This window comes from Xenopus laevis, chromosome 4L (genome assembly GCF_017654675.1).
Source record: "Xenopus laevis strain J_2021 chromosome 4L, Xenopus_laevis_v10.1, whole genome shotgun sequence".
Taxonomy (NCBI): domain Eukaryota; kingdom Metazoa; phylum Chordata; class Amphibia; order Anura; family Pipidae; genus Xenopus; species Xenopus laevis.
In genome coordinates, this window is record NC_054377.1 from 11124677 (window position 1) to 11151485 (window position 26809).

General features: G+C 42.6%; 1 protein-coding gene across 10 annotated transcripts in view; it reads right to left on the minus strand.

The window, feature by feature from the left end:
- XB1001290.L (provisional ortholog of golgin B1 L homeolog) overlaps positions 1–26809 on the minus strand; it is a 74636-nt gene that overhangs the window by 26442 nt on the left and 21385 nt on the right. For 2 of the 10 annotated variants that reach the window (XM_018257368.2, XM_018257364.2), the window contains 10 exons: positions 24253–24362; positions 23650–23767; positions 22258–22349; positions 20448–20599; positions 10126–10279; positions 8372–8492; positions 8036–8155; positions 6115–6245; positions 2394–2435; positions 173–282 (listed from right to left, as the gene is read on the minus strand). In XM_018257368.2, the coding sequence (XP_018112857.1) occupies positions 173–282; positions 2394–2435; positions 6115–6245; positions 8036–8155; positions 8372–8492; positions 10126–10279; positions 20448–20599; positions 22258–22349; positions 23650–23767; positions 24253–24362 (1150 nt within the window). The remainder of the gene's footprint in view (positions 1–172; positions 283–2393; positions 2436–6114; positions 6246–8035; positions 8156–8371; positions 8493–10125; positions 10280–20447; positions 20600–22257; positions 22350–23649; positions 23768–24252; positions 24363–26809) is intronic. The other 8 variants (XM_018257369.2, XM_018257367.2, XM_041589834.1 and 5 more) reach the window with 8 other exon arrangements.

A 26809-nucleotide genomic window follows, 5' to 3' on the forward strand; every position in this document is an offset into this window, starting at 1 on the left:
TTTTCGTGCCAGACAGGGCACATACTCATAGGCTCAGCCCTGTCTGGCACGAAACGTGTCAGGCCAACTTGTGACAACGGTATCTGCAGTCTTTAAGAATGAGTTTTCCCTTTAATATACACATTCAAACACATTTCCGTATCAATGGGACATCTGTGAGAATATAAGATACCCCTTTAGCTGTTCGCTCAGAGTGGATGTAACGCTGTGTTGCTTCTCAGTCTCCCGGTTCTGCTGCTGACGTAGCTGACCAAGCTGCGCCTGCAAACGTTCATTTTCACCCTAAAACAGAAAAGCAAGGGTTAATTCTCACTCAAGAAGTTCTGCGACTTATGGGTTATTAATCAGACTCTGACGCGGCACATGGGTAAAAACAACATTTACAGAAATGTACGAGTTCAAACAGGATCCTCAGCCTCACCTTATGTGTAATCCCATCACCCTATTTAAGGGGTAGTTCACCTTTAAATTCACTATTCAGTATGACGTAGACAGTGATATTCTGAGACAATTGGAAACTGGTCCTTTTATTTCTTTTTTTTAAATATTGTTCAGAAGCTCTCGGGTTTGTAGTTATTTGGTTGCAACGGTATAATTGATCCTAGCAACCAGGCAGTGGTTTGAATAAGAGGTCCGAATCGAATATAAGGAATAAAAAGTCACAGTAACAATAAAAGTATAGCCTCACAGAGCAATAGATTTTAGCTGCCAGTAAGTGACCTCCCCATTTAAAAGCTGGAAAGAGGCAGAAAGGAAGGGCAAATAAATCAAAAACTACAACTGAAAATGAGCCGACAACAGGACATTCTATAACATACAAACATTTAAAGGCGAACTATCTCTTTAAATGAAAGAACAAAGAGACCCATACATAACTAGGGTATGGCAACATACAGACAGACAATAACGTTCAACAGTGACTTACTCTGGTCAGTATTTTTATTGCAAATCCAAACAATTTACTTTTATATATAATGTCATGTTGAATGACACTTTGTACGTGTGTGTTTAGGTCTATAGTGTTTCCTCTGATTTCCAGAGTATCTGTGCAGCCACTATGGACGGAGTTTAGATCCCAGAAAACATCACTTCAATATGGAACCAGGTGAGGGAGTGGGTTGAATGACTGTCAGCTGAAGGCTTAAAGATTGCCAGCTAAAGGCTGAATGACTGTCAGCTAAAGGCTGAATGACTGCCACCTGAAGGCTGAATGACTGCAGGCTAAAGGCTGAATGACTGCAGGCTAAAGGCTGAATGACTGCAGGCTAAAGGCTGAATGACTGCCAGCTAAAGGCTGAATGACTGCCAGCTAAAGGCTGAATGACTACCAGCTGAAGGCTGAATGACTACCAGCTGAAGGCTGAATGACTGCCAGCTGAAGGCTGAATGACTGCCAGCTGAAGGCTGAATGACTGCCAGCTGAAGGCTGAATGACTGCCAGTTGAAGGCTGAATGACTGCCAGTTGAAGGCTGAATGACTGCCAGTTGAAGGCTGAATGACTGCCAGTTGAAGGCTGAATGACTGCCAGTTGAAGGCTGAATGACTGCCAGTTGAAGGCTGAATGACTGCCAGTTGAAGGCTGAATGACTGCCAGTTGAAGGCTGAATGACTGCCAGTTGAAGGCTGAATGACTGCCAGTTGAAGGCTGAATGACTGCCAGCTGAAGTCTGGCAGACAGTGTTCATGCACCTTTTTAAGATCAGCCCAACGGAATAAGCTCATGTCAAAAAGGAGTTATTTTTACCTTTAAACTGCATATGCAAATCCATAAAAGGTCCATAAATAAACTAAATTAACAGAAATATTAAACTACCAACAACAGCCATATGGACTGGTTACCAGCTGCTTTCCAGCTGCTGTTGAAACACTGCTCCCCAATAAATGGAGAGAGTAGCGGGGGTCTATAATAAAAAGCTCGACCTGCACCCGACCTAGACCCGCCCACATCAGACTTCCCCTTCCAGTTATAGGCCCACCCTGCCGATGACATCACAAAAGGAGGATGGCAGGCGCAAGCCTATAAAACAGGAAGTCGGAAGCAGTCAGTCTAAGGTTGTGGGCGGGGAGAGCAGGAAAGAGCTCCGCCCAATCATGACCTTAACCCGCAAGAGAAGCTGCAGCGAGGTCGGCCTGAACCCTCCCGACCTGCAGGTAATCCCGCGGGTATTGGCCCAGCCCACGCGGGTATTGGCCCAGCCCACACATCACTAGTCTGTAAATCCCGAACCCACAGTGTTAATACAAACCACAAGCACACAATTAAGTGGGCAAAAGGAATGCCAACCGCAAGCCACTCAACACAACTATAACCATACCAAGGAGTGAGTAAGGCACCCAGTGTTACTATTCCCATCACAACAAGCACACGGATTTTGGAAAGGCCAGAACAAACCTGACTTATGGGAAAAGCATCTTCATCTACATCAAATGTTACCTGTGTTAAAAGGCTTGGTTACAGTACATATGGGCCAATGGATACGTTTGTCAGAGAAGCAGTAACTCATGAAGCTATACGAGTATGGGATCCGTTATCCGGAAACCCATTATCCAGAAAGCTCCGAATTACAGAAAGGCCGTCTCCTATAGACTCCATTTTATTCAAATAATACAAAGTTTTAAAATGATTTCCTTTTTCTGTGTAATAATAAAACAGTAGCTTGTACTTGATCCCGACTAAGATATAATTAATCCTTATTGGAAGCAAAACCAGCTTATTGGGTTTATTTAATGTTTATATGATTTTCTAGTAGACTCAAGGTATGAAGATCCAAATTACTAAAAGATCCCTTATCTGGAAAACCCCAGGTCCCGAGCATTCTGGATAACAGGTCCCATACCTGTATGAACATGCAATGCGGAAATGCAGGAGGGATAGCGGCAGCCTGTATTATGTACTAGCAAGAGAAAAAATAAACACTCTATAGTTCAGTAACACTGAACATCTGCAATGCTGCTGCCATAATTATACAAGCTGGGAAGGTTAAAGGGGTAGTTCACCTTTAATATGTTATAGAAACCAATATTCACTCCCTTGATCCCAGTGGAAGTTTACTTTATTTTATTGCCATAGATCATGGAATCACAGTGGATTTAACTTTGCTTTTTGATAAATAGAAATGGACTGTTTTATGTTCAAGTGGGGGATATAGGAAAATATAGCTCTACCAGAAGAATATCAAGCACAGGAAATAAATATTCAAATATACTAATCTCTCCCTTACTGATCTTTAAACGATAAGTAAACCTTAAAAATAAGTGAATATAAAACGGACAAGGGGGCTATTCTAAGCACTTTTGCAATGTACATTGATAATTTATTTCTTTTAATTCAAAGATATTAAGGGATACATGTAGTGTTAATATGAATGAATTTTGTTACAACAGCACCACCTGCTGATCATTTTACAACCAGTCTGACCACTAAGTAGTCAACCCTTGTCAATTTTATATTCACTTGTTTTTAAGGTTTACTTATCCTTTAAGCAAGATTTCCAGATATGTATTTAAGATGAAACAGATATCCTCCTAATATATCAATTTAAGTGGGCTTTAGACTGACCCCCATAGAAAGGGTAGTCGCAAATCACTGGGTCAAGCCGGCCAGATACTCTAGGCTGGACGTTGTGTACTAGTCACTGCCCTAGCTTGTGTTATGAGAACGGTGATTCCAAAACTCTGGATCTGGAATGGAAACTAGGGAGGCCCAGCCTTAAAGCTAGGTAGGATTAGATCTGGGGACAGAACCAGTTTGCTTTCACCGGGGTAAGGTTAAAAAGGTGCACCTTTTGCTAAATCTTCAGTGACCTATAGCTACCAATCAGCAGACTGGTCACCTATCTGAAACGAAACAATTGATTGGTTGCGATGGGTCACTACACCTGGGCAAACTTTGCACCTTAACTAAAACCTAATACACAAAGTCCAGCTTGAAGATCAATTACACTGAGAATTGGGGTTAAAAATGTCCGAGATATTTTGGACCAAGTTCCAATAAAACAATGTTTTTGTAGATCTGTAATTTATTTATACCAGGGATGCACCGCATCCACTATTTTGGATTTGGCAGAATCCTTTCGCAAAAGATTTGGGCGAATACTGAACCAGAATTTGCATATGCAAATTAGGGGTGGTAAGGGGAAAACATTTTTTACTTTCTTGTTTTGTGACAAAAAGTCACACGATTTCCCTCCCCGCCCCTAATTTGCATATGCAAATTAGGATCCGGATTCAGTTTGGCCGAACAGAAGGATTTGGCTGAATCCTGTTGAAAAGTGCACTGTATTACGTCTCCAAGGAAAGAAGTTCTTGGGAATATAGTATGGTTTTGTCAGCTTGAAAAAGGACCAGGCGGTCCGAAACGTTGCTGTGCCCGATGAATATTTTGTAATAAAGGCTTTTTATGCTATATGAGAGTGCTGCTATCTATTTTGGAAATTGCTTCAAGGATGTGAAGGTGAACACATCAATTGGCATGCACACCGAAATAAGTAAGCTTGTGAATCTAAATGCTGATAGAGCAAAAAATGAAATCACCGCTAACCAAGGGAAGGAATCAACTTCCGGTTCTTGGTGCAGCCCTCCATGCCGGTCCGGTACAGCACTATAGTGAACAAAGCAGGCACTGAAAGTGGGAAGGAGGGTGGCGTCCGGAAGGTCATCAAAAGCGGTGGAGCCAGAAGTTAGGTTAAAACAGATGAACTTTAATGAAATCCTTAAAATCGACAGTACAAGCAGGCAGGGTGAGTATAGCTTCAAGCTATACTCACCCTGCCTGCTTGTACTGTCGATTTTAAGGATTTCATTAAAGTTCATCTGTTTTAACCTAACTTCTGGCTCCACCGCTTTTGATGACCTTCCGGACGCCACCCTCCTTCCCACTTTCAGTGCCTGCTTTGAATCTAAATGCTGGATGCTCTTCTATATAATATAGTATGGTTTAGGTCTGGCTGAACTTTCAGTGTGTGCACCCATTTGGTTTCTATTGGTCGCAGATTTCCCACATTTGGCACATACTACCAACTTATGGGTATATATATATATATATATATATATTTATTTAGACCCATCTCCTGTTGGGAAGAAATAAAAGGCAAAACTCACTTTTTTACACATCTGTCTGGTCCTGTTTGGCACTATATATATATATATATATATATATATATATATATATATATATATATATATATATATATATATATATATATATATAGTGCCAAACAGGACCAAACAGATGTGTAAAAAAGTGAGTTTTGCCTTTTATTTCTTGGAGATGAACTCTGTAATGGAGACGTTACTAAACAGGGAATGGTTTCTCTGTTTAGGATATAGCAGTCTGGCCCTGGAAGCTGTAGTGTTCTCGAAGAAACGGGCAATCCATTCCAATGGTCTAGTTCACATGTTGGAGTTCACTTACCACAGGAAGGCTGTCCTGTGGAAACGTATTTAATCACAGTTAAGTTTTAGGGCTCTCACACATGGGTGGTTTCCCCTGCTTTGTGCTTTCTTCTGTTCACCCGCAGGGAAGCAAAGGAGTAGACGCACTCAATATTGTGAAGGGGGCTGTACTCACACAGACACATGTATGCGCCAAACGCAGGTGGGACACAGCATGTTGCATTTCACCTATGTTTGGAGCATACATGCATCTGTGTGAGTCACTGCAAAGAGCAGAGGGAGACATGACAAGATGATTGAGACTGAGTCTAAAGTGATTGAATTGCTTCCACAAGGTGAAACAGATCTGAAGCTGGTGAGCTGATATCCCAGGAGGGGAGAGTCAGAAGGGCTTAGTGAGAAGCCTGAATATGGTATGGAAACCAACCTGTACGGTGAGAACCACAGAGTGGGGAAATGTTTTGAATGCCTGATGTTAAAACGCTAATAAACTGTGTTCCTGTATGGCAGTGACTTTATGTCGGAAGAGTTTTCCTGAATAAACCTGTATTTTTTGCCATGTCCCTGTCTTTATGCTCCTGATCCTCTGCTTACCTGCCTACCATAGATCATTTCCCCCAATAATTACATGTACAGGCAGCCAGCTTGTCTCAATATATAATATATCTAAAATATATATATAATATATGTGCTGGTGTTGCAGTAAGGTACCAACGTACCTGCAAAGATTCAATTCTTAGCTGGAGCTGTAATCTGTCCTCCAGCTCCTGGCAACGATCCTCCAAGCTCATAATTTGCTCTTGCAGTTGGTTCCTCTCTAATTCAAGCTCTTCCACCACCGTGCGCAATCCTGCAAAGAATTAGGGGCAAACTGCAAGTCAATGAAAGCTTACTTATTTCTATTCTATGTGTACTGTATATAGATACGTCACAATATAACCCTGATTAGTAATTAAACGGGTGGTTCACCTTTACATTAACTTTGAGTAAGTTATAGAATGGACAGTTCTAAGCAACTTTTCAATTGGTCTTCATTATTCATTTTTTTTAATAGTTTTTTAATCATTTTTTAATAATAATAATTTCTTCTGACTCTTTCCAGCTTTCAAATAGGGGTCACTGGCCCCATCTAAAAAACAAATGTTCTGTAAAGCTGTACATTTTTTGTTATAGCTACTTTTTATTACTGATAAATCAGGACTCTCCTATTGATATTCCAGTCTCTTATCCAGATCAATGCATGGTTGCTAGGGTCATTTAGACCCTTGCAACAAGATTGCGGAAATTGCTGCTGAAAGCCAAATAACTCCAAAAAGCAAAAATAATAAAACATGAAAACCAATGGCAAATTGTCTCAGAATATCACTCTCTACATCATACTAAATGTTAACTCAAAGGTGAACAACCCCTTTAATTGTCACATGACAGCTCAGAAACCAGTGCAGTCTGCATCAGAAACATCAGCTTCTATGGCAGATGAACCTCACTTTATTTGACATTTACAGTCCCTAAGTTCAGCTTCCCGGAGCACACTGAGCATGTGCAGTGCCACTGACACACAGAATATGGTCTAAAAGGATCCAAGGTAAGGGAGCTGCTGAGGGCAACTTTGAAGGCCTGGATTGTTACTTTTATAGGACTGCTGGATCTTCAAGAAAGAGAGATGGATTGGGGAGAGGGAGAGAGGGAGAGAGGGAGAGAGAGAGAGAGAGAGAGAGAGAGAGAGAGAGAGAGAGGGAGAGAGAGAGAGGGGAGAGAGAGAGAGAGAGGGGAGAGAGAGAGAGAGAGAGAGAGAGAGAGAGAGAGAGAGAGAGAGAGAGAGAGATCCCAGGTCTGGTACAGTAAATTCAGTATATAAAATACAGTGTGCGTGAGTGAATGAGATGGATTGGGCTTTGTCTTGAAGAGAGAGAGAGATATGGATTAAGCTTTGTCTTGAAGAAAGAGAGATATGGCTTTGTCTTGAAGAAAGAAAGAAAGAAAGAAAGAAAGAAAGAAAGAAAGAAAGAAAGAAAGAAAGAAAGAAAGAAAGAAAGAAAGAAAGAAAGAAAGAAAGAAAGAAAGAAAGAAAGAAAGAAAGAAAGAAAGAAAGAGAGAGAGCTTTGGGCTCTGTTTTGAAGAGAGAGGGAGCGAGAGAGAGAGATGGATTAGGCTTTGTCTTGAAGAAAGAGAGAGAGAGAGAGAGAGAGAGAGAGAGAGACATTTTTTAATTAAAGTATATTGGAGATCGGTTTCTTTTTCATTCGAGAAAGTAAAAATGGGATTTTATTTTTTTGTCTTTACATGCCCTTTAAGAACGGTTTAGGTGCCTCCAGGAGTCACGGAGCCACCCATATATAATAAGCACGCAGGAAACCATCTTTCTTATCTATACCAATACACACAGATGCTAAATGGATTGTTTACTAGAACACATTTAATGGGATATTATATATATATATAAATATGATAGACATATCTCAAGCATAATTAGCACATGACAGATATTACAAGTTCACCTTAACTTTTAGCATAAAGTAGACTGTCACATTTCGGTTTTGGGGTGAGTTTTTAAATAATCAGACCAACTGCATAGTAACTTAGTCAGTTTTCAGTCTACAAAACGCTAAAAGTTCATTTTTGGTGAGCTTTTACTTTCACCTGAGACCACACTGGTGTGGAAGCCATTAGCGTAAGGGAAGACGCACATTACCGGACCCACATGGAACGCATCACAATGACCAAGAGCCAGACTAGGCAGTTCATCAAGCTTGCACATGCCTTCAAATTCAAAGCAAAATAAATGAATGACAAAAAATAAAGTCACGATCACAAAACAAACGTGTTCCACGTGTTAGAAACCAACACGCAAACAGCTGTTAGAGTGTGTGTATATGACGAAATAAACGTGAAAAACGTGATGCAGTGCATGCTTCACCCCTTGTAGGCCAGAGGGCGCATACAAGGGGTTAATAAACTGTCTAGTGGGGGTCACACCTGAGTTAGGAGAAGCGTATTCAGCCCACCAACCTCCCATGTTCTCGCCCTCAGCAGAATCGATGCTGTCCAGGGTCACGTTCTGATCATCGAAGCCCTTTCTGCTGTAATCATCCTCCTCCTGGGGATAGAAAAGAAACACAAGAACATTCTTACATTCAATACAAATATATGAAATGTTAAGTCGTTTAATCACTGAACAAGGAAGGGGAACCAAACTGCTTTAGAACAAAGTGGCAAAAATGTTCATAAAACTGTTTATCAGAGCACAGGGGGTTATGTAATATAAGGCACTATAAGTTTGCCCTGGGGCAGTAACCAATCAGCAGGAAGCATTTACTGGTCACCTGTTTTAAAGCAAGCATCTTATTGGTTGCTACGTGGTAATGCTCCTGGGCAAACTTAATGTCTTTTATTACATATGGGGTTAAGTGTTATAGCCGGGTTTAGGCAAGGGGTTTTAGTTTGGGCTAATAACATAAGAGGGGCTTCTTGGGGTAGGGGTTGTATATGCAGTGCTATGCTGGGACCTACAGGTCAACAACAGCTACAGAGCAGATACCCCATATTCAGGTATGGGACCCGTTATCCAGAATGCCCGGGACCTGGGGTTTTCCGGGTCAGGGGTCTTTCTGTGATTTTAATCTCCATACTTTAACGCTACTAAAAAAAATAATTAAAATATTTGATAGACCCAATAGGAAAGTTCTGACTGCAATAAGGATTAATTATATCTTAGTTGGGCCCAAGTACAGTTACGGGATCCATTATCTGCAAACCCGTTATGCAGAGAGCTCCGAAATATAAACTCTATTTAATCCAAATAGTCCAAATTTTTTAAAAATTAATTTCCTTTTTCTCTGTAATAATAAAACATTAACTTTTACTTGATCCCAACTAAGATATAATTAATCCTTATTGGACCGCACATCACTAAACCATTAATAGCCCTAATTTGCATATTCAAATATGGGTTCTGATTTATTTAGGTACTTGTTCACCTTTCACAAAGGCTTCGGACGAATTTTGCCAAAATAGTAGATTCGGTGCATCCCTACTTTGCAGATAACAGAAGGCAAGAATTGTAGCCATAAAGTAGAGTCCTGCAGCGGGTTGGGTATCCGCAAAAAAAGGGGGGCACCCTGCGGAATGAGTGGAGAATTTTCAGGTGTGGGTATAGATACGGGGCTGCGTGTCGCAGGTCGGGTTGCGGGTGTCATCTAAATTTCTTATCTTATGTAATATTGTCTATATTTTACTCCTTTTAAAGTTTTACAAAACATGGTTCTGCCCGCCCACTTTTGATGATGTCACTTCCGGTTTGCAGCAAATCACTTCCTGTTTGATGGTGGTCGGCGGGTTGCAGATAAGGCAGTTGCGGGTCTGAGTCGGGTAGCGGATCAAAGTGGGTAAATATAAGGGGTTGCAGTTCGGGTCGTGGGCTGCCGGTTCAGATCTTACAAATTGGTTCCAGCTCAAGACTCTAATATAAAGCATTACAGAAGTGCTGCTTTGTGAGGATAAGGAGGAAGAACCCTTATGTAGCCTTGAAACTACACTTTCGCAGGAACAACTATTTAGTAATGAGATGCAAAGTGTTAAAAAGGAACAAACCGCCATGTTTTTATCCACCATGAACCTTTGTTTCCCCAAATAGGGAGGTGGAAAGATTTTGCAGTTGGGAGAGAATAGGGTGAATGGGTGTAAATATTGATAAATCTATCACTGAGGTGGGAAAATAGGAGAACACTGACCTGCATCTTTGTCGCTGCTTTGCTGCCTTTCCTCCTCGCCGGTCGCATTTTCCCCAGGCCTCGAGCTGCACTCAGCTCCTCCTCCAGCTCCTGCTGCCCTGAGTCCATGGCTGGATCGGAGCAGCCAGGAAAGAACCAGTCATCCTCAATCAGTTTTGTGCCACAGGAAAGCAGTTTTATAACAAAGCTGTACCCAACCCACAAGCCCGGCACACTTTCAACCACCGCATTCACCTGGTGAGTTCCCCCAAATGTATTCCATCATGGCTGCTTGGCTGGGGTACTCCAAGGGGAAGTAATGCCTGACAAGTTGCTTTTGCATGAGACGGAACCTTATAATAAAGCTATTTCATCCTAATGTCACCTATTATAAAGCACCAATGGAATAGTGTGTTATCGATTCGTTCCGCCTTTGTTAGGCTTTGAGTTAAGGAGCAGCTCATTATACAGAGGAAGGATATTAGAAGGTAGCTACAGTTTAGGGTCAGGGCATACGCTCAGATTCGGGGAGATTAGTCGCCCGGCGACAAATCTCCTCTTCTTCAGGGCGACTAATCTCCCCAAACTGCCTCCCGCCATCTAGAATGTAAATCACCGGCGGGATGGCACTCGAAACGCTTCGTTTTCCGAAGTCGCCCTATGCTAGAATGTAAATCGCCAGCGGGATGTAACTCTGAGCGATTCATTTTCCGAAGTCGCCTGAAGCTAGAATGTAAATCGCCGGCGGGATGGCACTCGGAGCGATTCATTTACCGAAGTCGCCTGAAGTTGGAATGTAAATCGCCGACGGAATGACACTTGGAGTACTTTGTTTTCCGAAGTCTCATTAAGCTAGAATGTAAATCACCAGCGGGATGGCACTTGGATCACTTCGTTTTCCGAAGTCGCCCGAAGCTAGAATGTAAATCACCAGCGGGATGGAACTCTGAGCGCTTTGTTTTCCGAAGTCGCCTGAAGCTAGAATATAAATCGCCGGCGGGATGGCACTCGGATCGATTCGTTTACCGAAGTCGACCAAGCTAGATTGTAAATCGCCGGCAGGATGGCACTCCGAGTGGTTCGTTTTCCGAAGTCGCCGGATGAGGAAACTTCTGGCGACTTTGGAAAATTAAGCGCTCCCAGTGCCACCCTGCTGGCGATTTACATTCTAGCTTCAGGCGACTTCGGAAAACGGCGTGAGGCAGTTCAGGGAGATTATCTGCCCCGAAGAAGAGGAGATTTGTCGCCAGGCAACTAATCTCAATGAATATGAGCGTGTGCCCTGACCCCAAGAATAAAACCATAGATGCTTCTTGATGGAAAGAACGGGCATATAGAATGTTCAGCACAAGCATTATTAATATTAAAAATAGACATAGGCTGCTTCTTTAAAGAAAAGGAAACCCTACCAATTCAGTAAAGTAATTTAGGCCCTAGAAAACAATGTTCTTATACTATTACTTGCCCAGTGGCAGCTTCTTACAGATGTGGCTACTTTTACATGAACACCTGAGAGCCCTGCAACAGGATCTTTCCCATGAGAGCAACTTATCTGTCTGCATTACTATTCCTTGCAGGAGGGAGAACGCCAGGTTTTTACATTGACCAAACATGCAGAAATTGTCTTAACGTGCAGAATTAGAGAAATTGAAGTATTACCGAAACGCAGTGATTTCTGATAATTACCGCAATTCATTAATGCTATTGAACCACTGGGAGATTCGTCAAGATTTTATTCCCACTGAAAAAATACAGGGTTAAAAAGAAGGAATTCACTGCAGTTCAAATATTGAACCGCTGCTGCTTCCGGTGGCGCCCATACATGAATGAATCTAATTGGTCAATCATTATTCATCTCCCATGTTTGAAGGATAAGTAACCCTTAAAAACACGTGAATATAAAACTGACGAGGGGGCTATTCTAGGCACTTTTACGATGTACATTCAATATTTATTTATTTTTTAATTCCAAGATATTAAGGGATACATGTGCTGTTAATATGAATGAATTTTGTTACAACAGCGCCACCTGCTGGTCATTTTCTGACCAGTCTGACCACCAAGTAGTCAAGGAAGTTGTCAGGAGAAAGAAAGAGGCTGCTCTAAAGTTCTTCTGCTTAGGAAAATAATTAGAAAACTTTCACAAATCTTTCCTAAGCAGAAGAACATCAGAGCAGCCTCTTTCTCCTGACAACTTCATTGACTACTTGGTGGTCAGACTGGTCAGAAAATGACCAGCAGGTGGCGCTGTTGTAACAAAATTCATTCATATTAACAGCACATGTATCCCTTAATATCTTGGAATTAAAAAAAGGAATAAATGTACATTGCAAAAGCGCTTAGAACAGCACCCTCATTGATTTTACATTCACCTATTTTAAATGTTTACTTATCCTTTAGAATAAATGTATGGAAATCTCCCAGTGGGACATTGGCTTTGGGGGAGGAGGGGGGGATGCGTCACTTTGATTTAGTTTGTAGGGATGCACCGAAATCCGCTATTTCAGGATCCGCCCAAATCCAGAATCCTTTTTGAAAGATTCTGCCCAACCAGAACCCTAATTTGCACATGTAAGTTAGGGAAACAAGGGGGAAAGCACAGAAACATTTTTTGACTTTCTTGTTAGTGGGACAAAAGTCACGTGATGTTTTTGGATTTGGATTTAGTTCGGCCAGGCACTTGGATTAGGTAAAATCCAAATCCTGCCGGAAAAAGGATGAATCACAAACCGAATACTGGATTGGGTGCATCCCTACCTTGCAGCCGAACAGTCACAAGTAATACACTGCAGTGGTTCTTATCAAGCCATAGTAGAATATACGCAATAAAACTGATACAGGATTACATATAGATAAACCATAATAAATATAGGCCGGTGTTTATTTTGGCTAATTGCACGTTTGGAACGTATTATTCCCATCTGTTTTGTGATCTAAACAAATAGTTAGTAGTCCCCAGGGCAGGAGTTATGGCTGGGGGGCACCTGGCACCTTCATGTCAAACCTGTAGCCCTCCAGTTTCTCAGTCGGATAACTGTCTTTTTAAATGCTAGGAAGGGGGTTGATCATAGAACATCAGTGACAGCAGGTCAGCTATAAATTAACTTTTAGTACGTCCAGAGTGATATTTTGCTACAACAGCAATTTCAGCCGACAGTGGCGGAACTACCGGGGGAGCACCCCCTCAGGGCTCCCCGGCAGTCCGTTCACCGCTGAAAATTTGGCCAAATGCGGCCGTACGGAGGGGGGCGGGGCCCGGCTGTACGTCACGCACCAGGGCTCGCCCCCCTCTAGGATCGCTACTGTCAGCCGATATCCGGTTGTAAATTTACCCGAGCATGAATGAGAGAGAGTATAAACAGGTGAGCCATGAATAGAAAGAAGTGTTATAAATTGTAAAAATGTCAATAAAATCGTGTTTTTGCTTTCAGGGTCAGTGACGTCCATTCGACAGAGGCAGATGGAAAAGGCAAATCATACAAAAAGGTTTTAAGGGCAAGACTCGATGATGCGTTTTGACCAGACACGCCGCAATGCGACTAAACGCATGCGACGTGTCGGATGGTTTACTGAAAACCGAAGTGAAGGAGAAATCGCATGTTACAACTACATTGATCCGACTGTTGGATGAAATCGCAGCTTCTCCTTCACTTCCGTTTTCAGTAAACCATCCGACGCGTCGCATATGTTTAGTCGCATTGCGACGTGTTTGGTCAAAACCCATCATCGAGTCCTGCCCTTAGGGTCCGGGCACACAGGCAGATTCAGGGAGATTAGTGGCCAGGCAACTAATCTCCCCAAACTGAAATGTAAATCGCCAGCAGGATGGCAATTGGAGCGATTCATTTTCCCTTAGCGCGACTTCAGAAAACTAATTGCTTTGACTGCCATCCCACGGGTGATTTACATTCTAGCTGGCGGGAAGACAGTTCAGGGGGATTAGTCGCCCCGAAGAAGAGGAGATTTGTCGCCAGCGACCAATCTCCGCGAATCTGCCTGTGTGCCCTGACCCTAAAAGGGTGGTTCCGATTCTAAGCAACTTTTCAATTGGTCTTCATTGTTTATTTTTGATCTTTTTAAATTATTTGCCTTCTGCTTCTGACTTTTTCCAGCTTTCGAATGGGGGGGGGGTCACTGACCCAATCTAAAAACAAAGACTACAAATGTATTGTTATTGCTACTTTTTATTACTCATCTTTCTATTCAGTCCCTCTCCTTTTCATACTCCAGTCTCTTATTCAAATCAGTGCATGGTTGCTAGGGTCATTTGGACCCTATCAACAGATGGCTGAAATTGCAAACTGCAGAGCCGCTGAATAAAGAGTTAATAACTCAAAAAACACATATAATAAAAAAATGAAGCCGAATTGCAAATATCCCTCTCTACATCATACTAAAAGTTAATTACGGTACCCCTTTGAATTTTTTTTTTTTAATAAAGAGCAAATCAAATGAAAAAATAGCTAAGAAAAGGACATTGTAAAAGTTAAAGTAAAGGTGATCCACACCCCCTTCCCTTTTTAAATTCATTTAATGCAAAAGGGTCCCAGGGAAATGGCCCTGTTTTTGCCCAAGCACAAGACCAGCCCTGGAAGATCCAACAAAGATTCTGCAGCATGCAACGTTGAAGAAAGTTCTTTGTTAAAGCAGAAGGGAAATTAATGTTTCAAAAATCCCTAGACTGGTAATTTGGTGCTCACAAAACTCATTTGAAACGACTGAAATTATAAAAGGGAAAGGAGACATTCAGCAATTGTCCAGCACGCCACGCGGAGCACGGCCCTCGGCGTCAGACCAGGGTCTTTACATTTGAGGTCAAAAACTAGCGCTTTGGTGCAGATCTCTTAGTTGCTGTTATAGATGCGACCACATTTAGGCTCACAATTCACAAAGGGCTGTGCCATTTCTCTCTATAATCATTTCTAACGGAACTGTCTCTGGTGCATTGAGCAACTCTGGAAATCAGTTTATAAATATAAACAATGAAACTCCATTTGAAGATCCATTTGCCAAAAGAGCAAACTGATTTTTTTAAATTTAATTTTGAAATCTGAAATGGGGCTAGACATATTGTCAGTTTCCCAGCTGCCCCCAGTCATGTGACTTGTGCTCTGATAAACTTCAGTCACTCTTTACTGCTGTACTGTAAATTGGACTGATATCACTCCCTCCCCCCCCAGCAGCCTAACAACAGAACAATGGGAAGGTAACCAGATTGGCCCTTCGATAGGCTTGCCCAGTGTTGGACTGGCCCACCGGGATACCAGGAAAAAGGGCCCAGGTGTCAGTGAGCCCTCATGCTGCTAAAAATTTGGCCTATATCATGGCCATTCCCTATTTTTATGAGGCTAAATAGATTATAATATGTAAAAAAGAGAATTAGAGGTTGAGTGAGGAGAGGAAGAATAATAGTACTGAGAGTGGGCCCCTGGTCTAAGGTTTTGGGTGGGCCCCTGGTGTCCCAGTCCAACACTGGGCTTGCCCGATCGATATCTGGCCAAGAGTCGGCCAGATGTAGATTGGGCAGGGTTAAAAATCCAGTTGGATCGCAGACTGCATCTGTTCGTTGACGCGCTTCAGCGATCTGACTGCCTGATCGCCTGTATTGCTTTCATTATGATCCGATCGTTGGGCCCTACAGCGCACGATTGGATCAGTCCGATATCGCCCACCTTTAAGGTGGGGATATCGGGGAGAGATCCGCTCGTTTGACGAAAGTGCCAAACAGGTGGTCTCTAGCACAGCACTCAATAGTAAGATCCAGGTCCCACGGAGACACATTCAGTTACATTGAGTAGGAGAAACAACAGCCTGCCAGAAAGCAGTTCCATCCTAAAGTGCTGGCTCTTTCTGAAAGCACATGACCAGGCAAAATGACCTGAGATGCACCTACACACCAATATTACAACTAAAAAAAAAAATACACTTGCTGGTTCAGGAATTAAATTTTATACTGTAGAGTGAATTATTTGCAGTGTAAACAGTGTGCTTGTGAGATGGTATATTAACCCTACCTAGCCCAGGCTCAACACCAGCCCCAATATTATTTACATATCTAGTAGGCTTGTGCAGCTTTCCTAAACCCGGAACATTAATCTGGGCCTTACTTACTTACATAAGGCATCCCCAACTAGGTCGGAACTCGTATCCCCGCTTTTGCTTTAACAAAAAGTTGCTTTGTAGGCATCAGGGTGTCTTAATGTGCTAGTAAAGTACCGACCACATCTTATAAAGTCTCCGGGCCAGATCACACCATGAGTATAGTGCAAATAGGTGATCACCAGTAGGATAATGAATTTGTGTAGCAGTCGGGCAAAGCGGACACCACCCACCCACACACAAACCATGCAATGGAAACAGGCACAAGGACATGACAGTGGAAAGGAATTTGTGAAAAGGGATTAAAGGAGAACTAAACCCTAAAAATGAATGTGGCTAAAAATGCCATGTTTTATATACTGAACTTATTGCACCAGCCTAAAGTGTCAGCTTGTCAATAGCAGCAATGATCCAGGACTTCAAACTTGTCACAGGGGGTCACCATCTTGGAAAGTGTCTGTGACACTCACATGCTCAGTGGGCTCTGATTGGCTGTTGAGAAGCTAAGCTTAGAGCTCGTCACTAATTATCCAGCAGAAAATGAGCTTCCCTGGCTGTAATATAAGCTGATGCTACAGGTTTGCTGATTATTAAATTCTGATGCTAATTGCACTGGTTTCTGTGCTGCCATGTAGTAATTATCTGTATTAATTACTAATCAGCCTTATATTGTGACATTTCTATTCTATGTGTACTGTATATTGTGAGTGGGTCCCTAAGCTCAGTAAGTGACAGCAGCACAGAGCATGTGCAGTGAATCAGCAGAAAAGAAGATGGGGAGCTACTGGGGCATCTTTGGAGACACAGATCTTTACTGCTAAAGGGCTGTGGTTGCCTTGGGCTGGTACAGAAGCCCAAAACATAATGTACAACATTTCTAGCTACTTCTTTAGTTAGGCTTTAGTTCTCCTTTAAAAGGAAATCGGATACAGACGGGACTGGTAGCGATGTTAATAGACAACAGACAGACGACTGGAAGGCCGGGAGCAGCTAGAGACATACTGCTGTCTGTTTCCACCACAAGATAAGGCTCCCGGGGGAACGAGACAGCAGTACGTCGCTAGCTGCGGAGGCAACAGGTAACCTGCATGCACAAAACTGATGGGAAACCATGTTCTTGGTGGCTGAACAAATCACAGTGTAGGGTAGAAGAGTGGCGGGAGGGAAAGCTGAGCACTCAGCGGATTTCATGACGTGGAGGAGAAAATAAAATAAGAACAATCATGCTCAGACGAGAAATGATAAAGAACGTCGGCAAAGTCCAGCCCCTGCAGCTGCTACAGAATCGATTACTCCCAGCACCCAGTGCGAGGGTCTTGGGAGTTCTCCTCCTGCAATAGCCGAAGAAGTGAAACATTGCCTATCCCTGATGTAGGTACCCAGAACCTTTCATGTAATGGCAAGAGAAGTCTATCGGTTTTACATTTCTCTGCAGGACTTTAAAGGGGAAGTCAACCTTTTGATAAATTCTGCCTGTGCTGCCCCTGTTGCCAAAATAAGTACAGGTATGCGATCCATTATCCGGAAACCTGTTATCCAGAAAGCTCCCGATTACGGAAAGGCTGTTTCTCATAGACTCCATTATAATAAAAAAAAATCTGAAATTTTTAAAAGTGATTATCTTTTTCTCTGTAATAATAAAACAGTAGCTTGTACTTGATCCCAACTAAGATATAATTAATCCTTATCGGAAGCAAAACCAGCCTATTGAGTTTATTTTGTGTTTCCATGATTTATGGTAGGGATGCACCGAATCCACTATTTGGGATTCAGCCGAATCCCTGAATCCTTGGTGAAAGATTACCCTTCCAACTCCTAATTTGCTTATGCAAATTAGGGGCAGGATTCGGTTTGGCCGGGCACAAGGATTCAGCCAAATCTGAATCCTGCTGAAAAAGGCTGAATCCCGAACCGATTCCTGGATTCGGTGCATCCCTAATTTAAGGTATGAAGATTCAAATCACAGAAAGATCTCCAGGTTCTGAGCATTCTGGATAACAGGTCCCATACCTGTATCTGGCAACAGGGAAAGCAGCCAGCAAGAGTTAAGAGAGTGCAAGCTTCATGTGCTAATGTGCATGCACTGCCCCTTCTTCACTCATTCATACACCATTAATCATATTCACTGCCATAAATACAATTTATACTGTGTACTGAGCAAGGAAGGGTCGGGGCATGTGCAGTAGAGCTTGAAGCTGCCCAGACATAATCACCATAAATTTGCAGAACCTGCTGGTGTTAAAGAATAATTCACACTGCTCAGTTTACCGGAATGTGGGCCGTATGGATGGACCAAATCGAGTTCCGATCCAATCCAAGTTGATCATAATGGGAGGGGGGGCAGCTGAGGGAGACCCACTGGTACAGCTCAGGTGGGTTTCTAACCTGCCCAACTGATTTCAGGTTGATTTTGGGAAAATATTGATCAGGACTCTCAGCAGCAACCCATATATATATATATATATATATATATATATATATATATATATACATATATATATATATATATATATATATATAGGACAATAAGCTGCAGACTCTGGAGTGGAGGAGGGGCCTGGGGGTTTTAAAGGAACAGTTCAGTGTAAAAATAAAAACTGGCTAAATAGATAGGTACAGTAAAAGGTGGGTGGAGGGCTGACTGTATGAACCAGAAAGGATATTTAATGCTAGAAGCTTAAAACACAATGTTAGTCACATTGCTTTACAGGTATGGGATCCATTATCCAGAAACCCGTTATCCAGAAAGCTCCAAATTACAGAAATCATAGAAGAAAAAGACGCGATGCCAATTCAATTGGTGTACTTAGAGAACCTCCAAATCTTTAATGTGCAGAATAGAGCCAAACGTTTCCGGAGCCTCACGTTCCCTTCCTCAGTGGATAAGTGCACTGAGGAAGGGAACGTGAGGCTCCTGAAACGTTTGGCTCTATTCCGCACATTAAAGATTTGGAGGTACTCCAAGTACACCAATTGGATTGGCATCGCGTCTTCATCTTTTTCTTCTATGATTTAGTATATCACGCTGGGTCATGTGACTGGGAGACACGCCGAGCTTACAGTTCACAAGCTATTCAAAGTATCGTGAGTGTATTTGAACTGTTTATTTATTGCCAAATTACGGAAAGGCTGATCCCTGTAGACTCCATTTTATCCAAATAAACCACATTATTAAAAGTGATTCCCTCTTTATCTGTAATAATAAAACAGTCGCTTGTACTTGATCCCAACTCAGATATAATTAATCCTTATTGGAAGCAAAACCAGCCTATTGGGTTTATTAACATGATTTTCTAGTATGAAGATCTAAATTACGATAAGAGCCATTATCCAGAAAACCCCAGGTACCAAGCATTCTGAATAACAGGTCCCATACCTGTATAAGTATAGTACAGGTATGGGAGCTATTATCCAGAATCCTAAGGACCAGGGGTTTTCCGGATAAACAATCTTTCTGTAATTTGGATCTCCATACATTAAGTCTGCTTAAAATGGACTTAAACATTAAGGAAAAATTATATCTTTGTTTGGATCAGGTAAAAGGGACTGTTTCATTATCACAGAGAAAAAGTAAATCAAGTTTAAAAATCTGAATTGTTGAATTAAAATGGAGTCTAAGGGAGACGGCTTCTCGTAATTCAGAGCTTTCTGGATGACGGGTTTCTGGATCACGGATCCCCTACCTATACTGCATTGCTCGAATATAAAAGAGTATAAATGCAATTTTAAGGGAATCCTGTGAATATTCGTTTAACACCATCGGGTCACCTTCCCTGTAGCAGTTAAGGAGACGGGGGCAGGCATTTGGGGGAACTCTTTTTGTTTTTTTGCAATAGAATTCATCTGGACGCACTTCCCCTTTACCATGTGATGTGGGCCGACAGAAAGGGTATCTGGACAGGTCAGTCACAGCATTGGTTTGTCTAAAGAAGTCATGGAAGAACTCAGTGTGTGTGTGTGTTTGTGTGTGTGTGTTTTTTTTTTTAAGAGATTTAGGTGCTGGATAACTACAGGGTGATCAGATTGACTTACACATTAGTAATGGCTTGCTAATTACAATGTAATTGATGCAGCATAGAAAAGACTATGTCTGTACTGTACTTAAAATGGGTATCCAATGCTGAAGCCATGTATCAATCACTTTATATCACTACCTGTCTGTCAGCCCACATAATGGCAACCCAGCCAGACACCGAGTAACCTGACCAGGTAATTGTATCGGGTAAACGAAATAGGAGAATTCACCTTCTCTTTCCTCTTCTATCTGTGCCATCCTCAGAGCAAGGACAGACTTCTCCTCGCCGCTGTTCTCCGGCGCTTCTTCCATTTCAGGGCTCATTTCATTCCATTCCAGAAGCTGGTTGTGCAACTCATCCACGCTGCCCGACTCGCTTGTCTGAAAATGTGATGGAAGGATGAATAATGTATTGTGGACTAATGAGAATAAATGCACCGCCTTCATGCAGTGGAAGTGCACGACCATGTGTCTTAAAAGCGAAATACAAAATGCCTGTCTGAGTCATTAAAGAGCATGTAAAGGCAAAAAAATAAAATTAAATTTTTACTTTCTTTAATGAAAAAGAAACCTATCTCCAATATACTTTAATTAAAAAATATATAATGTTTTTATAAGAAACCTGACTGTACGCAGTGAAATTCTCCCTTCATTTACTGCTGTGGATAGGAATTGTCAGATGGTCCCTAACTGCTCTGCAGGGAAACAATCATACTTATTATGAACAGCAGGGGGAGCCCCCGCCTTACTTCCCAGCCATGCAGAACTTAAGCAGCTTTGTTTGTTTCCCTGTACAGCAGTCAGCGACTGTGTAGAGATTTGTATTGGATTTTATTTTGGCTCTACATCCGTATTACTGTTTCAGCTGCAGGGACAAAGATCACGGAGCCAGATTTAAACAGATAAACTGGGATTCTATTTGGAGGATTATTTTGCTGCAGCCACTGGTTCTGCAGAGTTGGAGAAAGTTTGTATTAAACAATACAAAAACTATAAAACCCACATTAGATTACATGACAACACAGGACCCAGTGCAGTCTGTATATTCTGATTATTAATCAGTCTTGCTGTATCGGCTTCTGGCAGATATTATTTGACTTGTGCTGTTTTGATAATTTATGACGATCCCTAAGCAGCCCAGACCACACTGAGCATGTGCACAGTCTTGGTCTTGCAAAGATGTTTAATAAAGTTACAAGATGGTGACCCCCTGTGGCCAACTTTGAAAGCATAAATCATATGTTTAATTAGGCTTGTGGTGCAGTAAGTTCATGTTTATGTTTAGTATACAAAATACAGCATTTCTAGCCTTATTCTATTTTAGACTTTACTTCCCCTTCAATTGCCAAACTATTGAACACAATCATGGTAGATTAGAAAAGCTAATTTCTTTGTGTTATACTTCTATCTCAGGCTATTCTTCATACCTATAATGAAAAGCCATATATAACCTAAACTCATCCAAAATCTACCAACGTGAGCAGCTCCTTATTAATGGCAGACAAGTGCACTGGTAGGAAAGTTATGGCTTTGGAAATGCTGACTACAAAGCTTAAAGGGGTTGTATACCTCCTTGTAGTATGATGTAGAGAGTGATGTTCTAAGACAATTTGCAATTGGTTTTCATTTTGTATTATTTGTGGTTTTTGAGTTATTTCGCTTTTTATGCAGCAGCTCTTCAGTTGGCATTTTCGGCAATTTGGTTGTTAGAGTCCTTATTATCCTAGCAACCATGCATTGATTTGAATAAGAGACTGCAATATGAATACGAGAGGCCTGAATAGAATGATGAGTAATAAAAAGTAGCAATAACAATACATTTGTAGCCTTACAGAGCATTTGTTTTTAGATGGGGTCAGTGACCCCCATTTGAAAGCTGGAAAGAGTCAGAAGAGGAAGGCAAATAATTTAAAAACTTAAATAAAGGTGAAGCATCCCTTTAAAGTGAACGGGAAATGCTAGTTATATCTCTGCAAATGTTGTTGCACTACATTACCCAGAATCCCACAGAAAGCAGGCCCATGCTTGAAATACATTACCTGCGAGTCTGCCCTCTTTGCAACCTGCTCGAGATCTGCCTGCAGTTTCCTTTGCTGCTCTTCGTAGAGCACAAGCTTGGCCAAAAGTTGTTCTATTTGGAAATAAAGCGAAAAGGTTTAAGAGCTGTTATAAAAATTGGGGTAAAAATAATCTGCGTTAAAATACACAACACTGATCCACAGGATTCTTAAGGTGGCCATACACGATTTCGCCAAATGAGCGGCTCTCTCCTCGATATCAGGCTGATCCAATCGTGGGCCCTTGGGCCCAACGATCGGATCAAAATGTAGGCAATACAGGCGGTTGGATCGCGGGACCTCATCAACGAATAGATGCGGCCGGATCCGACGGGAATTTTAACCCTGCCTGATCAAGATCTGGCCGACTTTCGGCCAGATATTGATCGGGGAAGTCCGTCGGAGGGCCCCACAGACGGGCCAATAAGCTGCTGACTTGGTCTGTCAGCAGCTTTTATCGGCCCGTGTATGGCCAGTTTAAGAAGGGACTATTAAGTAGGGACGCACCGAATCCTTTGTGAAAGATTTGGCCACATCCGAATCTGCATATGTAAAAGGGGCGGAAAAAGTAAAAAAGTAAAAAAAAAAAATTCCCTGTTTTATAGGGATGCACTGAATCCACTATTTTGAATTCGGCCGAACCTTCGATTCAGCCGAGTAGTGAACCAAATCTTTTACTTCCTTCGTTTGTGACAAAAAGTCGTGCTATTTCCCTCCCCGCCTCTAATTTGCATATGCAAATTAGGATTCGGTTCGGCCGGGCAGAAGGATTTGGTAGAATCCTGCTGAAAAAGGCCGAACCCCAAATTCGGTGCATCCCTACTGTTTTGAGACAAAAAGTGACATGATTTCCCATCCCGCCCCTAATTTGCATATGCAAATGAAGGATTCAGATTCAGAAAGGCACAAGGCTTCGGCAGAATCAAGCTGAAAAAGGCAGAATCTTGGCTGAATGTCGAACAAAATCCTGGATCGGGTGCATCCCTACTATTATTAAGGTGGCAGTACCCAAAATTCGCTTGCTTGATAAGGTTGCCAAACAAGCAGATCATTCTCCAATATGCCTGAACTGATAAGGGTGGTATTTTCTGGGCCTCGGGAAACAAGATTTTATCACAATGATGGAAACACAGGCTGTCGGGGCGAGGACTACATCAATGAGAATTATTAAACCTGCCCGATCAATACCAATATCAAGCAAATTCCATCCAGAAAATGATTGGGCGATCATCAAGGCCCAGGATACACATTTGCTCAAGGACCAGCAAGCCAAAAAGATATTTGCTACAATACACCTGCAATAGCTAAATGCTTATTGGTTGCTACGGGCCACTGTACCTACATCAAACCGCACAGCTTTCAACCCACGCTCACCATTTATTGCCTGAAGTTCCGTTAATGTTTCAAGTTTTGTTTCCAGTTCATGCTTCTCCTCTTCTAATTCTACAATGCGATTGCTCAAGCCACGCAGGTCCTGGTTTTTGCCTTGAGACTATAATAATGATAAAAAAAAACAGGTGTAAAATGGTTACAATAATACACCAGTGCAAAACGATAAAACACTGAGAAATGAAAGAGGAAAACAGAGAAGGTTTAAACAGAGAAGTAGGGCGGGGGTTTTTTCCTGCGCTCCCCTGCGTTTTGCTCCCTTCCGTTCAGCCGCAGGGGAGCGCAGGAGTAGATGCACTCAATTATTGTCAAGAGGGCTGTACCCACACAGACGCATGTATGCGCCGAACGCAGGTGAAATGCAACATGCTGTGTTCCACCTGCGTTTGGCGCTTACATGTGTCTGTGTGGGTACAGCCCCCTTGACAATAATTGAGTGAGTCTACTCCTGCGCTCCCCTGAGGCTGAACAGAAGAAAGCGAAATGCAGGGGAGCGCAGGTGAAACCGCCCGTGTGTAAGAGCCCTAAAATATAATAGAAAGGAGGAGAAGCTAAACGACAGGTTAAATGATAAGGTGGTACTTGTACAATTTTTAGCTCTTCCTCCAACTGTCTGATTTTGGACTTTGACCAAGCCTTCATTTTAAGGAATTTAGCGTCGGATTTACTTGCCTCTTCTGTTTTCAGCTTGACTTCATCTGCAAGGAAACATAAGAAGGTTTGATCAGGCGAGCGCAACAAAGGTTCAGTCTAGTGAAAGTAATGTGATCGGACTCTCAAAGGAACATAAAGGTCAGTAGTATAATATACAGGGCTGCAGTCTTCCACTGGCTACAATACACTGATCTAATGCACATTACTACACTCAACTGATTCATGTAATGCTCTCACACTCTCCCTCCCACTCATCCCCTCTCACTCACCCTCTCAGTCTCTCTCTCACCCTCTCAGTCTCTCTCTCACCCTCTCACCCTCTCAGTCTCCCTCTCACCCTCTCAGTCTCCCTCAGTCTCCCTCTCACCCTCTCAGTCTCCCTCTCACCCTCTCAGTCTCCCTCTCACCCTCTCAGTCTCCCTCTCACCCTCTCAGTCTCTCGCACCCTCTCAGTCTCTCTCTCACCCTCTCAGTCTCTCTCTCACCCTCTCTCTCACCCTCTCAGTCTCTCTCTCACCCTCTCACTCACCCTCTCAGTCTCTCTCTCACCCTCTCAGTCTCTCTCTCACGCCCTCTCTCACCCCCTCTCTCACACCCCCTCTCTCACACCCCCTCTCTCACACCCCTCTCTCACACCCCCTCTCTCACACCCCCTCTCTCACACCCTCTCTCACACCCCCTCTCTCACACACCCCTCTCTCACACACCCCTCTCTCTCTCACACCCTCTCTCTCTCACACCCTCTCTCTCTCTCACACCCTCTCTCTCTCTCACACCCTCTCTCTCTCTCACACCCTCTCTCTCTCTCTCTCTCTCTCTCTCTCTCACACCCTCTCTCTCTCTCTCTCACACACTCTCTCTCTCTCTCTCACACACACTCTCTCACTCCCTCTTTTTCTAAAACACTGCACATATGGCACCTGGCAAAATAAACAAGCTGCTGTATAGCCATGGGGCAGCCATTCAAGCACAGGATACACAGTAGATAACAGATAAGTACTACTATAGTTTATATAAACAAGCTGCTGTATAGCCATGGGGCAGCCATTCAAGCACAGGATACACAGTAGATAACAGATAAGTACTACTATAGTTTATATAAACAAGCTGCTGTGTAGCCATGGGGCAGCCATCCATTCAAGCACAGGATACACAGTAGATAACAGATAAGTACTACTATAGTTTATATGAACAAGCTGCTGTGTAGCAATGGGGGCAGCCATTCAAGCACAGGATACACAGTAGATAACAGATAAGTACTACTATAGTTTATATAAACAAGCTGCTGTGTTCGGGTCAATTGATCCCTTCCGCTCTCCCCGCCCGTGACTTTACACTACCAGCTTCTGTTCCCCGAATTTATAAATTTGCGCCTGCTCCACCCCTTTTGTGACATCACCAAGGGGCAGGGGGCAGGTCTATAAATAGAGTGGATCGAGTGGTCCTGGCCAGGTTCGGGTTGGGAGAAAGGGGGATTAGGGTCAGGGCCGGGTTGAGGGAAACTAGACCGGCATATTAGTGATATGCGGGTCGAGAATTTCTCGACCCGCACCCGACCCTAACCCGCCCCCTCCCAAACCACACCCAGCCCTGAACTCTGTATTTTTAATAAATACTGGAAACCAATTTGATTCACTTGCTCCTGGGGCTGGTTTTTAATTGGGCTAATAGCCAACAGGTTCAGTGTCCATAAACAAACTGAGTTGCAGACTGACAAAGAGTGACAAAAACTACCTTTATGTAACCAAAAATAATAGTATATGTGTTCACAGCAACAGGAGATGCTTGACAATCATTGTGATCCCTATAAGAAAATAATTTCCATTCTGCATTGCCTCATTACCACGTATCTAATGCTCATGAATCGCCCTCTGCTGTTCATTCCAAGGTATGGCTCATTATCCCCAATAAGGGATCAAGGTAGAGTCCTGCGTGGGTCCATTTTTTGGAACCCATATACGACCCTTAAACGCAATCTGCAACCCGCAACCCGCATTCTTACCCGCTTGGACCCGCTACCTGACCCGACCCGCAAGTACCTTATCCACAACCCGGACCCGCTGACCATAAAGAATCATGAAGTGCTGTCATTGAAATCGGAAGTGACATCATCGAGAGAAGGCGTGATCAGACAAAAGGAGTAAAAATCGTTATTGAGAAGCCGACCCACAAAGCCACAGAGCCATAGAGCCGCCGACCCATGTCTATACCGGCACCCGGAACTTCTACCCGCAACCCGCAGGGTACCGCAGGTTTTTGCAGGTAACCCGCGGGTACCTGACCCTCTTTAGATCAAGGTATATCTTAATTTGCACAGTATAAATCATTAAAAGCACAACCTCTGACCTCTCAAGAAATGCAGAGAATAAACAGCCAACTCCTGGGTTTCAATGGCAATTATTCTTACCAACGAAAACTTTAAAATCTTTGGAAATGTTTAATTCATGAATATTGGAAAGTTGTTTAGGATTACATTTTTTTATGGAGTTGA